The sequence below is a fragment of the Galeopterus variegatus genome, unplaced genomic scaffold (genome assembly GCF_000696425.1).
Source record: "Galeopterus variegatus unplaced genomic scaffold, G_variegatus-3.0.2 Scaffold12833, whole genome shotgun sequence".
NCBI lineage: Eukaryota > Metazoa > Chordata > Mammalia > Dermoptera > Cynocephalidae > Galeopterus > Galeopterus variegatus.
This window is the reverse complement of record NW_007738944.1, coordinates 15,725-32,761: the sequence shown is the minus strand read 5'-3', so window position 1 is coordinate 32,761 and position 17,037 is coordinate 15,725. Positions and strand designations below refer to the sequence as shown.

Genomic DNA, 17,037 nt, shown 5'->3' with positions numbered 1-17,037 from the left:
GTTATATCCTCTTGTTGAATTGATCCCTTATATCATTATATAATGCCATCCCTCATTGTTTTTTACTTTCCTTGTCTTGAAGTCTGTTTTATCTGATATAAGTATAGCTACTCCTGCTCTTTTTTTGGTTTCCATTTGCATGAAATACCTTTTTCCATACCTTCACTTTCAGTTGGTGTGTGTCTTTATAGGTTGAGTTTCTTGTAGGCAGCATACTGCTGTTTTCATTTTATAATCCATTCAGCTACTCTATGTGTGTTTTAGTTGGGGCATTTAATCTATTTACATTTAGGTTTTTTAACAATATATAATAGAGATCCCCCCCCCCCCGGTTGTTTTGTAGATGCTTTTTTCTGGTCTTACTGTCTTCCTTTGTAGTTGAGTGGTTTCCTCTGGCAGTACATTTTATTTCTGGCTATTTATTTTTAGTATGTCTCTTATAAGTTTTTGTGTTATGGTTACCTTGTCTCATATATGGTTTTATGTTATTAGCCTTATAAAAAAACATGTTATAGTTAATAAGTTATTGTAGACTAACAACTGAACTTTGATATCTAAGATAAAAGAAAAAAGAAAACAAAGCCAACTCTATGCTTTGGTGTCATTCCCTCACCCACTAACTTTTTGACTTTCTGTTGTTCCAGTTACATCTTTGAATATTGCCTGTCTCTTATACGGTTGTTGAATATGTTATTGTCTGGTTAGGTTTGTCCTTTAATCTTTATACTAAGGAGGTAGGTGGTTTATTCACCACGCTTACAGCACTGGAGTATTCTGAGGTTGTTCATTTCCTTATTTTACTAAGGAGTTATGTACCTTTAAATGTTTTCTTGCTGTTCTTCAGCATCATCTCCTTTCAGATGGAAGAACTCCCTTCAAGTCCTTCTAGCATTTCCTATAAGGCAGGTCTACTGTTGATGAGTTCCCTTAGCTTTTGATTGCCTGGGAAAGGCTTTATTTATCCTTCATATTTGAGGGTTAGTTTTGCTGGCAGAGAATTCCTGGCTGATGGTCTTTTTCCTTCAGCACTATGAAAATATAATCCCATTCTCTTCTAGCCAGTAGGGTTTCTACTGAGAAATCTGCTGAGAGACATATTGGGGCTCCATTGAATGTTATGCATTTCTTTTCTCTTGTTACTTTCAATATGTCTCTTTGTCTTTGGTTTTTAATAATGTGATTATGATGTCTGTTGGGGTGTTCCTCTTTGGATTGAATTGACTGGTGACCTCTGAGCTTCCTGTACCTGGACACTGTTAACTTTCTCCATACTTAAGAAATTTTCAGTCATTATTTTCTTGAACACGCTTTCTAGGTCTCTTCCTTTTTCCTCTCACTCGGGTATGCCAATTCTGTGGAGGTTATTTTGCTTAAGGCAGTCCCATATTTGCTGTATTTCTGTCTCTTTTCTTATTTTTTCTTTTCTGATTGGATGATTTCATATGTTCTATCTTCAAGCCAACTGATTCATTCCTCTGTTTGATTAAGTCTGCTGTTGGAGCTTTCTATCAAGTTTTTCAATTCAGATTATGCATTCTTTATTTCTAGAATTTATATATTTTTAATTGGTTCTATTACTTCATCAAATTTTTCATTCTGCTCCTGAATTGTTTTCCAGATATTATTTAATTTTCTATCTGTATTTTCTTGTGACTCTCTCAACATCCTTAAGAAAGTTTTTCTGAATTCTCTGTCAGACATTTCATAGATATGCTGTTCCTCTTGATCCACTGCTTGAGCTTTGTTTGTTCCCTTGGGTGGTGTCATATTTCTCTGTTCTTCCTTGATCTTTGTGTCTTTACATTGATGCCTGGGCATTTGAGGAAACTGCTATCTCTTCTAGGCTTTATAGGTGATCTTTGGTGGTGTTAGATCTTTACCAGTAAATATCAGAGCTTCGTCTCTGGTCTGTGGTTTTTTTCCATTCTGTGGTGGATTAATAGCTACCACTACCACTTAGACTCTGCACTGTGCTGTCCTGTTGTTAATTCCCAGATGAGGGGAACTTCCTGTGGGGACTAGAACTTGAGCTCGGTGCTTAAGCTAAATTGCTGCTTTGCTGATGACTCTCTCAGGAAGGCTCTTCATGGAGATTGAATTTTAATTGTTGGTGTTTTACTCACTTCTGGGGCTGGGCTGTGTGGAAATTCCAGCCCAGGACTGAGTCTTTCCTGAACATTGCACCCCCTGCAGTTCTCTCTGCCTGACCAATTTCCACTGATAACAGCTGTCCATGCCACACCCCAATTGTTGGGCCTTTTAAAAACTAACACCACCTTAAAGTGACATTACAAGTGGATTAACATGGCAGCCTAAGATGGCGCTGGGAGGAAGCAGGGTGGGAGTGTCTGCGGGAACCTTGCCTTAGCCCTTATTGGCCGCACTTGTGAACACTGTGTAATTGCAATAGCTAGGTATTGAGACAGGATGCATGCCCTTAACCCTTAAGCTGATTGGAGGATGTAAAAAACCTGCCTTTGCCATTTACCTTTAAAAGCCAATGCTTGTGTGTTGGTAAACGGAACTGCTTGACAGAACCCCCACCGCGTCTGAGTGTCCTTTAACTGGGCTGGTTTGGGGCCAGTGGTGTGCTCACCTCTCTTCATGGCTCTCTTCCCCTGTCTCCTTCAAAAGGGGACTGGAGGGAAAGAGGAATCACGGGCCGTTCGCTCACCCACTGAAAGGAACGAGGCTAGGGCTGTACGGGTCGGCTGCTGGCAGCGGACCCAACACCAATGTTCCCCTAGAGGGCCAGCCTTTCCCCTGCACTCCAACCACTTCCTGTGGGGTAAACCATATATGCATCCCTTGCTATGACTCACTGGCCTCTGGGTGGTTTCTTTTTCCCCTTGGCTGCAGCCACTCGTTCCTATGTGGGCCCAAAGGAACCCAACTAGTGGTCTTTCCGGCCTGTGGGCTAGTATGGTGCACTCCTAAGCCCTCCTCCCCACTACAGACTCCAAGCAAGTTACCACAAAGGGTGACGCTGTGGCTTTCGCCAAGCCAATCTGTGTGATGCAGTCACTCCCTGCCTTGTACCAGGCTAGCTCCGAAGTGGTAGGGGTTCAGAGCAGTGGGGGTTTGAATGACCGAAGCCAACCATCCTTCCTCTTGCCATGCCTATTGCATCTCCACAAACTCTGTGGGTCTCTTCTCTTCCACAAGTTCCAGAAGTCCTAGGTTCCAGCCCTACTTTTTAAATGGCTATTTACTGTCACTGCAAAGAAAACTTCTGCTGTTCCTAATATTGCTACAGATATTTCAAAAGGTGGAAAGAAGGGATTAAAAAATATTACCATAGGACTAGTATTATTGTAGTTATGACCTGAATAATTTTAGTCATTTAATAATACATTAAAAAATATTTCATAGGGCCGGCCCGGTGGCGCACTGCTACAGTGCGCCGCTTGGGAGTGCAGTGGCGCTCCCGCCGAGGGTTCGGATCCCACATACAGACCGGTTCCCGCTCACTGGCTGAGCGAGGTGTGGGAGCAACACCGAGGGTTGTGATCCCGTTGCCGGTCCTGGTCCGGTACGGGCGTGACACTGAGGGTTGCGATCCGTTGCCGGACACGAAAAAAGACAAAAAGGAAAAAAAAAAATTTCATGACTTAAATATTTTCATGACTTCTTTTTCATATTTACAAAGAAAATATCCAAAATACATAAAAAACTACTACGACTGGATAATAAACAAATAACCTGGCCTTAAAAATGGCACAAAACTTGACAGATACTCACAAAAGATATAGAAATAGCCTCTAAGTGCATGAAAAAGTGTTCAACATCATTAGTCGCCAGAGAAATGCAAATTAAAACTACAGTGATATACTACTTTAAATTCACTTAGGAAAAAAAAAAGAGAAAACCCTGAATTTTTTTTTTTTGACTGGCAAGGGGATCGCAACCCTCAGCACGGTGTGGTCTGCACCACACTCAGCCAGTGAGTGCACCGGCCATCCCTATATAGGATCCAAACCCGCGGCCTCGGCACTACCAGCCACAAAGCTGGCCCAAAAGCACTGAATTTTTTAATGTGGGGTAAGATGAAGAGAGCATGGTATGTATATTAAAAAATCAAAATTTCAAAATAAAAAATCACTATGCACGGTCTAACTACTTAATTTTTCTGATTTTAAAATTTATTTATAGAAAAGTTATACAAATAAATGAAAATTAACAAATCATATTCATGATAAAGAATAAAAATACATAAACCTGAAAATGTCTGGAAAATTCCATGAGAGGTGGATACCACAGTGAACAAATTCTTCCTGATTTATATTTGTTAGGTTCCTTAGTTTATAGTGAAAACAAAGGCATTATTTAATTTCAGTCACTATATTTACTCAATGTATACATTTATTAGCAAAATGCTTTCATAGCAAAGAAATTTTATTTGAAGATGGCTAAGTTCATATCTAAAGCCAGTAACATCCAGCATGTTAAAAAATATCTATTATATTGGTGCTACAGAGACTTTATTATCTTTTCAATTCACACTATCGAAAATATTATTTTCTAACTATACTAATTAGACCCCTGAAAGCAGATTGTGACATTTTTCTTTCCTTTTTTTTTTTTTTGTCTTTTTTCGTGTCCGGCAACGGATCGCAACCCTCAGTGTCGCGCCCATACCGGACCGGGACCGGCAACGGGATCGCAACCCTCGGTGTTGCTGCCACCCCTCGCTCAGCCAGTGAACAGGAACCGGTCTGTATGTGGGATCCGAACCCTCGGCGGGAGCACCACTACGCTCCCAAGCGGCACACTGCAGCAGTGCGCCACCGGGCCGGCCCGTGACATTTTTCTTTCATAAAATAATTGTTTTCTACTATAATAAAATAAAGATATAAATTACATTTGGGCTTCAAGGTAACCTTGTGTGAGTTACTTAATATTTATGGATCTCAGTTTTCTCATTTACAAAAGAAGGTTATATGAAAACATCTCTCTAGTCCCAACTAGCTTTAAAACTCTGTGAATTCTATAATAAGGAAACAGCAAAACCACATGGTCATACCATATTTTAAGCAAAAACAATAATGTATGAAAAATTAGATGCATACAAGCTAAAGGACTCAATATTAATTTACATGAAAGGATTCTCTGCTTTCACCCCAGAATTAGCAAGCTCCCTAAATATAATTTAAACTACACTTTTAAAAACATATGAGAGGTCTTCAAAATGTTCATGGAAGCATTCATATTATCTTTTAATTCAATTTTTCCATGAACTTTTTAAAGAACACTTGTAGTTGATGTTTATTGAAAGTGCAAATTTATATTTCTGAATTATAATCTTACATCTCTACTAAAATTATGGTTATCTCACTGATACTAGGATAAAAAGTATAGTACATATGAGACTATTTTAACAAAAAGACCATTTATAATTCTAAGATATTTCAGATGTTTTGAAAAGTATCCAAATAAACAGTATGTTCATAAGTGGGGCTGCTGCTTTTTGTTGGAGTGATGTGAGAGATAGGACTTTATCTCAAAGAGACTCTCAGAAACTATGTAACCCAGAAATTAAGTGTCTAAAATTAACTATAATATACTGGTGAAAAAATCTGATATGATAATGTTACCTTATCAATGATAGAATTTAGCTCGGTAAGTAACAGAAATCCTCGACCATGGACAAGGTACTGTCCAAGGGTTGCCATGTGCGTCTCCTCCTCTTCTTCCTCTTTGGCCTCTGCCCTCTGGACCACTGCATTGCAAAGACGGTTGACATCAGTCAGAAATTCACGTGCCAATGAGTTACTGTCAGTGCTCATGACCAACCTGTAAAATAAGTGTTACAAAAAAGATGATTAGAAAAAACAAATAAAAATTTACTTTTAAAACTATGTGTTTTTTTGTTGTTATTTGTTTTTAACTGAAGATTAACTTAAAATTACTGAATATCGGTACTTAACCCTATAATATTTTCAGGCATTGTTCTGACCTAGACAGGTGCTAACATCATGCTGTAAATTTTGATGTTGATGCTTTCTTCATCTTACCAGATGGAATCCACAGAAAGTTTCAGAAAACAACAAGGAAAACATTTGAAACTCAACAGGTATAGTACCAGCAATGCAAAGAATTCAACTGAAGCTCTGACAATGTGAACGGCTATGACCAAGTTCACTCATGAGCAGGCAAGGTCAACTACTTTACAAGGGCAGCCTCCTGACAGTGCTTATTAGACACCATCTATTGCAAGACACACTGCAACTTTAGAAATATAAAAATGTGGAAAAACTAAAAAGTTATGGTAATAATTAGGGGCTAACTTGTGAAATTAAGATAATGGAAATGAACATAAATTTTTAGATATGACAATTAATGAGGAAATACTTCAGTTCCACTTCCTAAAAGCACAAGATGCCATATCAGTAAAAAGCATTATACTATATGCAGATATGTATGTTTTTCCTGATTTAAAAATGTACATAAAATATATACAGGTTTACATGGATAGAATATTATATTTAAGTGATCTATTACCTGCTTTGTTTCACTCAGATACTGTGAAAAACTTCTCACAAGCTCTCTCTTACATTTTTTAACAGCCATACGGCGTTCCACTGAATGTATATTTTATATACTCATTATATCACAGATGTGCTATAACTATGCAGCCAATCTCTTTTTGTTAAATATTATCATAAATGAAGCTGCAATGAACACCTTTACACTACATCCACATTTATCCTATTATTTCCTTGAAGTAGAAATTGCTGTTTCTTCATAGAGCAGGCTTTACATGTTTCCTGTTAGGTTTATTCCCAGGTGTTTTATACCTTTCACCACTGTTCTGAATGGGATTTTGTTTTCCATTGTATACTCTAATTAGCATATCAAACTGGTACACAGTAGGCATATAATAGGAAGTAGATATTTTCTGATATAGTAATCATATAGCCAAATTTCTTATTGAAATTTCTTATTGATTTTTTTTGCTTTTCCAGATATAAAGCCTTATCTATACAAATAACAAAAATTCTGAATCCTCCTATCCAATATTCATACAATTTTCATTCTTCTATCTAATTGCATTATTTAGCACCAACAGAATAACATTAGTAGGGGTGATGGGGGCCCTTTTGCTTTTCTACATTGAGAAGTATTTATTTCTTCCTAACAGAAATGTTGAATTTAATTGAATGTCTTTCAGCCATTCTGAAAGATGATTGCATGATATTTTCTTTAAATGTTTTCTAGTATTTCAAATACCCAGAAAATTACAAGGAATATATAACATGAGGTTATAGCTAACACCCAGATCTAGTAAGTATTAATATCACCTTATGCTCAGGTCAGTTCGTGTGTATGTGTGTTTGTGTGTGTGTAAAAAAATCAAAACTTACAGCACAGGAAAGTTGCATCCACACCTCTTCCCCCTCCCTAGTTGGTGTTTATCATTTCCATGCATGTTTTTGTTTTTTTACATGCTTATAGCTGAAAAATATTCAGTATTGTTTTAACTGTTCGAAATTTATATACATAGTATACATGTATCCTTTTATAATTTTTATAACTTTGCTTATCCCTCTCAATGTTATGTTCATTCCTTTAAATCATCATGCAATATATGCCATTGTATGAATAAACCACAATTTATTTCTAAGGGAAAGTTCAGCTGTCTTTACTTGGGGGTTTAATTAACGTCACATAACTGTGTATTTTCAAAGCCTTAGATTGAATAAAGTATTTTGGCTGCCAATATTTATTGCATTACTTACCAGTCTTTCAACAGTTCTGTAACATTTGGAGTCTAAATAATTTGGGCTTATAAACTAGACAAAACAAATATTCTTCAAATAAAGCTTCACCTATAAAAAAAAGACAAAAATATTAATGGCAATATTAAACCACAAAAAAATTTTAACAAATAAAGTTCTAACATAAAAATTTGTGGCCAATCTTCATGTGATATATGAAACAGCCAACAAATTTTTTAAATCTTGAGAACACACTAAAAAAATGCCTAGCTTCAAGAACTAGTCTTGAGAGAGGGAGTCTTGGAACACAGTAATCTAAACCCGACAATTTAATCATAGCTTTCTACCTTTCCTCTCCCAACTCCGAACTTACAACCTCCAGGTAAACCACGGGTTAACTACAAAGGAAAATCAGACCAATATCAGTCTTCTTAACATTGGAATCTACAAGGCAGTGGACGATCATCTATAAAATATCAAGAAAAAAAGGTCTTCAACTCAAAGTTCTTATGGACAGCCAAATTATTACTCCCCTGTCAAGGTGAAAGATATTTGAGGATACATAAGAATTCAGAAAATACTAAAACCAAAAAATGATTTATTAATCATCACCAAATTTCCTATCCTTGTTGAGTTTTTTAAATGAATTAATCTTTTGTGTACAACACAATGATGGCTATTTCTAGAATACTAAAGGATAAATTCCTACTTCTGAGATAGCAACAAGACACTTCTCTTTAGTTACCTGTTCTCCATAGTTTTTTGTTTTTTTTTTTTAAACAGGAAGAAGCATGAAAAATGTTTCGTCATTATAGCTATAAGGAAAACATAAAGCTTTATTTGAATCACAAATTTTTAAATCAGTGTGACCTTTAACTGCTCCAAAATGCTCAAATCTGGAGAATTCTGTGAGTGCCTTTCCGCTTGGCAAACGGTTCTTGCACCACACATTATTCCAGGCGTGAGGATAAAGCAGGCAGGAAATGAGACAGAGCTATGTTTGACTGCAATTAGGAAAAATCACCTTTCCTGGTGGGCGCAGCTGCACATCAGGGCACACAGCTGTCAAAGCACAGGCTAGATTTCAGTCCCTTTCACTCACTCCACTGGCTAAGCACCAGTAGCCGGTGGGTGCATCAACTACTCAGCCACACGAAACATCCCCAGAGGGGAGTCTCAACGGTGCTTCCATACCTGCTCCTGCTGTCTCCTGAGCTAATCAAAATCATCCTTATACCTTTAGCTCTAAAATTATGGAAGGAAAATTATCAGTTAAAGTATGACTCTAAAGATGGAATTATATTACCTGCTCTGACTACTAGCACCTTCAGCTTGGACTTCTACAAGGTAGAGCCGTTTGTCTTGCAAAGCAAAATGACTCCAGCTAACTCAAAGTGGCCACCAGAAGTGAAAGCTGACAGCCAACTAGGTCCATCTGTTCCTCTCTCTTATCGAGGGACACTTACTAGGCCAAGGCGAGGGATTTCTCTAATGCTCTTAAACTGGCATGGCCTCCTTTATCTCTGTATTTTGCCAAGTCCCGCTTAGATATCCTAGAATTACATTTTATCCAAGATCATAATTCTAACCGCCAGCCCAGTTATTTGTGCCCTCCGTGATTCCGTCATCACTCTTAATACACAGCTGTATTCTAATTTTTATCACCCTATATTATACTAGGTGTCCATAAAGTCTGGAAATACAGACATATTTTTAATTAATTAAAGATGTCCTTAGAGCACTGTATATATTTCTTCTGTTTCCAAACTACATACACACCCCATAGTTACTTATCTGTATAACTGTATTACCTTTTCTAGCTATAATGCCAAATTTTAAATTCAACATTAACATAATTTTCAATTTCTAATACAACTATTATAATAAATAAAACACGCCCCAACAATATTCCTAGAATTTTTCTATTCTTAACATTTACCATAAATGAAAAGCATAGTATCAAATGCCTATAATCATATAAATTACCTTGTCAGAAAAATAACGTTTCACTTTTACACAGGTACTGGTAAAATGTGAAATAGGAAAAGCTAAAACAAGCGCGTGTGCACACACACACCCCATTTAACATATTACCTGTACCTACTAGTTTTCTATCATCAGAAATTTCATAAATATGCCATTTAATTCAGCAAATGTTTACTGAACATTTGCCATGTGCCAGTTACTATTTTAGGCACTGCGTATAAAGCAACAACAAAATCCCTACCTCATGGGTTCCAGTGGGGTAGAGACAAATAAAAAAAAAAAAAGGAAAATCATAATGTCAGGTAGTGCTAAGTGCTATGAAGAAAGGCAAACCAGAATAAGGGTACAGAGTGACAGAAATGCTACCTGTCTATAAGGTGGACAAGACAGGTCTGAAGAGGTGATAATTTGAGCAAACACTTGAAAGGAGTAAGGAAATGGGCCGTGTGGATATCTGGGAAAAGTATTCTAGAGCTCTGAGATAAATGCATGATGTGTGGATACTGTGCTAGAGAAAAAGGGAAGTCAAAAATGACTACAGAGAACGTTTCAATTTTTAAAAAAGAATGAGAAAGTCACTTACTCCAACTTCCCAGGAACCAAACTAAGGTGTGAAAGAGGCAAGTCATGTGGATATCTGGGGAAAGTATTCTAGAGCTCTGAGATAAATGCACGATGTGTGCATACTGTGCTAGAGAAAAAGGGAAGTCAAAAATGACTACAGAGAACGTTTCAGTTTTTAAAAAAGAAAGAATGAGAAAGTCACTTACTCCTGCTTCCCAGGAACTGAACTAAGGAGTGAAAGAGGCAGCAGAAGTGCTGCTGTGGGACTGTTTCTCCCTCGTAATGGAAATCCCTCCCTTCCCCCCCCCCCCCACCAAACAGACTGCAGAGTTTATAGCCTACGTGAAGACTAGTACCACTCACTGATAGGGAAGATGGACAGAAGGCAGGTTGGAAGGAGAAACGAGGTTCAGTTGTAGCCAGGTGAAGGTTGACAGGTCTCTCAGAAACCTGTGAAGGACAACGTCAAGTAGGCAGTTGGAGCTGCACAACTGGAGTTCAGGTGTGGAGGCCAGAACTGTGAATCGATGTGTGAATCGCAGCATGCCGGCGTATTTTTAAAGCCATGGGACTAGATGGATGAAATAACCCAGAGCAGTAGTGCTGTCCCATAGAACTTTCTGAGTTGATGGGACTGTTCTGTAATCTCTGCTGTCCAACACAGCAAATGAAAGCCACACACAGCTAGTGGCTACTGTAATTAACAGTGGGGGCCTAGAGAATGAGGGTAAAGGGAGCAGAGAAGAGGTTCCAGGACTGACCCTGGGCTCAGCAGGATGGAGTCCGGAAGAGGAGGAGCATCCAGCACCGGAGACTGAGTAGGAACAGCAAGAGAGATGGGTGAAAAATCCAGAGAGTGTTGTCTCCCAGAAACCAGGTGAGGAAACCTTGAAACATGAAAGAGTGATCAATGTGATAAAATATTGCTGAGACTGAGTAAGATGATGACTGGGAACTGACCACTGGATTTAGCAACACGGAAGTTACTGAGACCTTTGTCAAATGGTCTTGGAGTGGGACACAGCTCTTTCTGGAAGTTCTGACATAAAGCATGCAAGGAAATGGGTGGCAGCTTGAAGCGGGGGGCTTAAAAAAAAAACATTCATATTATAGCATGTTTGTAAGCTGAGATACAGCATGTTTCTCCAATGGAGGAAGGAAATTAGATGGAAACTAGAACGAGATGAGATAATTCCAGGAAGAAAAATGAAGAGGACCCAAGGCACAAGTGGAGGGAACAGCGACAGTTCATTGGATGGAATAAGGAGGAGGTCAGAGTGCGTGAGCACAGACGCAGGAAGGTCAGTGTGTTTGGCAGCGGGAGGACCGAGAAGCTTTTTTCGAGTGCTTCTATTTTCTCATGAAATAAACAGCAAGGTTACCAGCTGAGTGTGAGAAGGGAGAGGAGGTGTTAAACTGATGAGTGCAACAGGGTCAAAAACAAAAGCTCTTACGAGACTTCCTGCCAGGCTGCCAATGAGTAATTAAGCTAAGATTGAGTTCTGCTCTTCAATAACTGTGCCTATACTATATAATCCAGTTCTCCTTCGTGTCCCCAAGGATAGAATGACAGACTGTCAGATACCCTATGGAAATCTAGGTATATTACAGCTATGGCATTCTCTTAATCTGTATGTGTACCATCCCTGTCAAAAGTGGAATCGATGTTATTTGGCGTGAATTTTTCTTAGAGATCCCACATAAGTTTTATTGCTCATCTTTTCCTTCTGTAAATATCTGCAAAACTTTTTTACGTCTTTTGTAGACGTCACAAACATCAAGTTCACTACAACCTTCGGAATCTCCAATCTTTTAAATTTTGGAACTTTATTTTTCCAAACTCTTCTACAAATTTTCACATTCACCATAATTATTCAAAAATTACCAATTCGCCTGGAGGTGGAGAAATAGCCTGATCTTGGCTTTGCCACCAACCAAGAGCCTGCGCTCCCTCCCAGCAATCTGAGACCCATAGCAACTCATTTCCCTTCTTGGGGCCTCAGTTTTCTCACCTGTAAGGTTGGCAGTATTTGGGGATGGGGGCTGAGTCCCTCCTAAATGGGCCAGGCTGAGGTCCTAGGCCCATTTTCCCCATGCTCTCTCCTCTCTAACCTTGCAGGCGTTAAGATCATCTTCCGTGTGGCCCTAGTGCTGCTGCGACACACGCTGGGCTCAGTGGAGAAGGTGCGCTCCTGCCAAGGCATGTATGAAACCATGGAGCAGCTGCGCAACTTACCCCAACAGTGCATGCAGGAGGACTTCCTGGTGCATGAGGTAGGCCTTGGGCCTCAGCACACCCCTGTCTGCTCCAGTCCATTCCCACCCTCCTCTTCATGCTGGTATCCATTTTCTCTCCTTCTAGGTGACCAATCTCCCTGTGACAGAAGCACTGATTGAGCGGGAGAATGCAGCCCAGCTCAAAAAGTGGCGTGAAACCCGGGGGGAGCTGCAGTATCGGCCCTCACGACGACTGCATGGCTCGCGGGCCATCCACGAGGAGCGCCGGCGGCAGCAGCCCCCCTTGGGCCCCTCGTCCAGCCTCCTCAGCCTTTCTGGCCTCAAGAGCAGAGGCTCCCGGGCAGCTGGAGGGGCCCCCTCCCCGCCCCCTCCTGCCCGCAGAGCCAGTGCTGGGCCTGCCCCAGGGCCTGTGGTTACTGCTGAGGGACTGCATCCATCCCTTCCCTCACCGACTGGTAGCAGCACCCCCTTGGCTCCCAGCAAGGAGACCCGGAGGCAGGAGAAGGAGCGACAGAAACAGGAAAAGGAACGGGAGAAGGAGCGGCAGAAACAGGAGAAAGAGCGGGAGAAGCAGGAGAAGGAGCGGCAGAAGTGGGAAAAAGAGCAGGAGAGAGAACAGCAGAAACAGGAGAAGGAGCGGCAGAAGCAGGAGAAGGAGCAGCAGAAGCAGAAGGAGCAGCAGAAGCAGGAGAAGGAGCGGCAGAAGCAGGAGAAGAAGGGCCAAGGCCGGAAGCTCTCGTTGCGTCGAAAGGCGGATGGACCCCCAGCACCCCAGGATGGTGGGGACAGGCCCTCAGCAGCTGAGGCCCGGCAGGACGCTTACTTCTGACCTCTGCCCTGGGGCTGGACCGCATTGCCCCCCTTTTTCCCTCAACCAAGAGCAGACCTGGCTTAGGGTGCTGCCCCCAGTCCCCTAGCAGATGGTCCCTCTTTCTGAGGAAAGTGGCTTGATTCCCCGTCTCCTCGCCAGCTGCTGCTCCCTTCATAGCCAGGACAGCCACAGTGTATGGGGCAGCTGTATTCCCCGGGGCAGCCATGAATACATTTGGGCCCTCTCACCTCCAGTCAGGCCCAGCTGGGGTCTCTGTCACTCCTGCCCCAATTCCCTCTGGGATCTCCTCCCAGGTGCTGTCCCGATTGGCCTCTTGTCACCACAGGGTGGCTCTTGGCAATGGGAATCGCAGTTTTCAGATTCTTACACTCCCTTTCCTTCCCCATGAGGTGGAGGTGAGTTCCTTTTCCCTTCCTCAGCCCTGCCTGTGTCCCTCATTTCCAGGCTGGGGGCCACAGCTCTCCTTGCTCTACTTCTGGACATCTCTGTGTAGTAATTATGTACAAGGACTGGGTTGGCCCCGGGGTGGGGTGCTTGCTCTGTCTTCTGTCCTTTGGTTCTCCTTCCGTAATGCTCCTGCACTTGGGTTTATTTAAGGGGACATGCACTGGAATGGGAACTGTCCCCCACTTCCTCTCCCACCACCCTGCTGCTCTCCCTCTACCTTCCCCCCTTGCTCTTTCTTCTCAGGCCTCCCCTGCCTTGTCTCACCAGGACCCCACTTTTCACCTTGTTTGCTTCCAACCCTCAGCCCCTATCTGAGTAAGGGTTTTCTTTTGAGCTCCAGGGGGTGGAACCCAATGTTTACATTCTCTTCTGTCTCTGTCCCCACCCCATGTGGCGCTTTGAGGAACCGGAAAAGAACCTGCTGTTGTACCTGTGCCTGTCTTCTGCCTTGTTATTTGATGAGGGGATTTGAAGTATCGTATAACTTCGTATAATGTATGCTATACGAAGTTATTACGGGCAAGTTGTCTTCTGACAGAGGCGGGTGAGGGGTTAGGGACTGTGGGCTAAGTAATTTAGAATAACCATTGGGAGCATAGTTAAATGGGAGAGAGTAATAATGAAGGACAAATAAAAGGATTTACCAGTGGGTTGAGAGCTCAACAGAGGCTGAAAACCATGAATTTCTGGCTCTGTCAATTTTCTCAGATATTTGAGATTCTCCAGCAGTATTTAGCTGCCTGGGTCTAATAGTAGACAGTGCAGATTTTATCGCCGAGATATAGAAATGGGATTTTTGGTGGGTGGAGGCAGCAGAGCATAAGTGAAAGGGAACCAAGGGTATGTGTGAGTGAGGGAATGGCCCATGTGGTTAAAAATGGGATACAGACTGGGTAGGGAAGAGAAAGACACCAGGCAAATGTTGATAGACAAGGAGAAAATACCGGTGATCAAGGAAGTGTGGCTCTCTATGAGACTGAAGAGTAGTCAATGTGGGAATGAAGAAGGTTGGCATTAGCAGATTTCTGAGACAAGCAGTTCTAGATGACAACATGTGCAAGTAGGTGTCTAAAGTGAGGTGAAAGTTAAGGTTACTCAAGGTAAGTAATCATTAGGCTAGTTTTTTGGACAACAGATCATTGAAAGGCTTTAATATGAAAGTGTTTTAACGGCAGGAATTTTGTCTATTGTGTTTACTGCTAAATCTCCAGCATCTAGAGGTGTACCCAGCACAGAGAAGGCATTCAATTCAACTCATCTGTAGAACGAATGACCTGGCTTTTCTCTTGGGATTCCCATTATGTTCGCTTGTCTCACTAAGCTCTCACAGTGGGTCGAAATTAGCCTCTGAGTATCAACTCTCCTGATATTTCCTTTGTCTTCTGGAAATGAAATGGTCAATAAAGTAAGTCAACAGTGTCTCTACTTTTACTGAGTGAGACTTCTGCAGAAATGTGGACAGCTGACTTTGATATCTCATCTCTGTTCTGGTTCTGTGATTAATTTCCACAATCTATTATCCACCTAAAAGATCACAGAATTAAGCTATCACCCTCTTCTTAGCATATACAGCTACTACACCTGCCCCTCACACCAAGTCATGACTACACATATTCTTCACTTTTAGAAATGTCCCTCACACAGTTATATTTTTTAATGCCTTGTCACTTCTGTGTTCGAGTCGGTGCTACCAAGGACATTACACTTACCATTGAAAATAAAATCTCAAGCTCAACAATAGGACAAGAAATAGTCCCTAGGTTGCTGAGTTCCCTCCTCAAGAAATATCAAATAGCCAGTGGCCACAGGGACAAGAAGGAAAAGGGGTCCAATGTGCTACAGTTCCCTTTTTGACAAATTCACTAATTCAGCCAATGTTTATTAAATATTTCAATTAATTATTCATTAATCTGCTTACTCATTCTAGTTTTGCNGGCCGGCCCCGTGGCGCACTCGGGAGAGTGCGGTGCTGGGAGCGCAGCGACGCTCCCGCCGTGGGTTCGGGTCCTATATAGGGATGGCTGGTGCGCTCACTGGCTGAGCGCAGTGCAGACAACACCAAGCCAAGGGTTGCGATTCCCTTACTGGTCATGAAAAAGACAAAAAAAAAAAAATTACCAATTCAGCAACAACATTAACAAATCTTCTCAGAATCTGACCCTGAGATGTGAACTCATTTAGAGCAGCCACAGGTTTTGATACAATCTCCTCCCCAATCTTGGGCTTCAATTTTCTCCTATTATTTTTCTTACTTCTACCCAATTAGTCTGTGTGTAGATTACTCTCCATGTCAGGGAAGACAGAAACAAAACAGAAGCTGAGAAGTTTCATTCATTCTTTGTATCTGACGATAGGGTTAGTTGATAAGAATCTATTATTTATTTCTCTACATATAAAATGTGAAAGGTCAGCCTTAATCTTTTTCAAAATCTCAGCTCATTACTCCACTAGGATTGTGTTCCTCTTTTATAAGTTTTATATGTATATACGAGTATATATGGGTTTCATATCCTCCTTTCCTTCTTCTGCGCATATTATTTTAAAATAGGCACATTTAGCTACTTTGCCTCTCCTTTTCTTCATATATTATTTCCAAGTGTTCAGCAAAGACTCGGTCTATGATCTCCTTACAATCACTGTCCCTTCTAGAGACTATCCATGGCAACTTACCTACCTCTTCTTTAAACTTCAGGAACTCTATTCCAATTGTCCATATTCTGGCTTTCCTCCATATTCCTTGCCCTGTTTATTATTTATTCATTTAGCTATCATGTATGAAACACCCACTTTGTTCCAGACACTAAGAATACAAAATGCAAAAGTAATTTCAGTCCTGCCTTCAAGAAGATCTCATTATGATGGCCAAGGCAAACCAACACACAGGGTACTACGTAGTGCTAAGGGGCACTTAACCCAATTTGAGTGGTCAGGGAAGTTTCCTGAGGGAGGTAATCTTTGAGCTAAAACATAAGTAGAAATTGTAAACGGAGAAAAAGAAGGAAGAAAGGCATTACGGATGGAAAGAGCGTTCAAGTTAAGTCACTGAGGAAATTATAAGTTTGGTATCACAAGTGCAAAATGAAAATGAAGTAAAATGAAAATGAAGTAGTGGCAAAGACCAGAACCTTGGGCTTTCGTCTGTTGGATAGTGGATCTCATCAGAATCACCTATGGGGTTTGTCTGGGCCCCTCCATCAGAGACCCTAATCCACCAAACCTGTACTGGGACTGAAACATCAGCTTCACAGGTGA

General features: G+C 41.0%; 1 protein-coding gene across 1 annotated transcript; it reads left to right on the top strand.

The window, feature by feature from the left end:
- The first annotated feature begins 12,399 nt into the window (after positions 1–12,399).
- Positions 12,400–14,219, top strand: LOC103581340 (TBC1 domain family member 10B-like). The gene is made up of 2 exons (XM_008563203.1): positions 12,400–12,542; positions 12,631–14,219. Exons 1-2 carry the CDS (start codon positions 12,471–12,473, stop codon positions 13,333–13,335), a joined length of 777 nt encoding a protein of 258 aa, XP_008561425.1. The 5' UTR covers positions 12,400–12,470; the 3' UTR covers positions 13,336–14,219.
- The last annotated feature ends 2,818 nt before the right edge of the window (positions 14,220–17,037 follow it).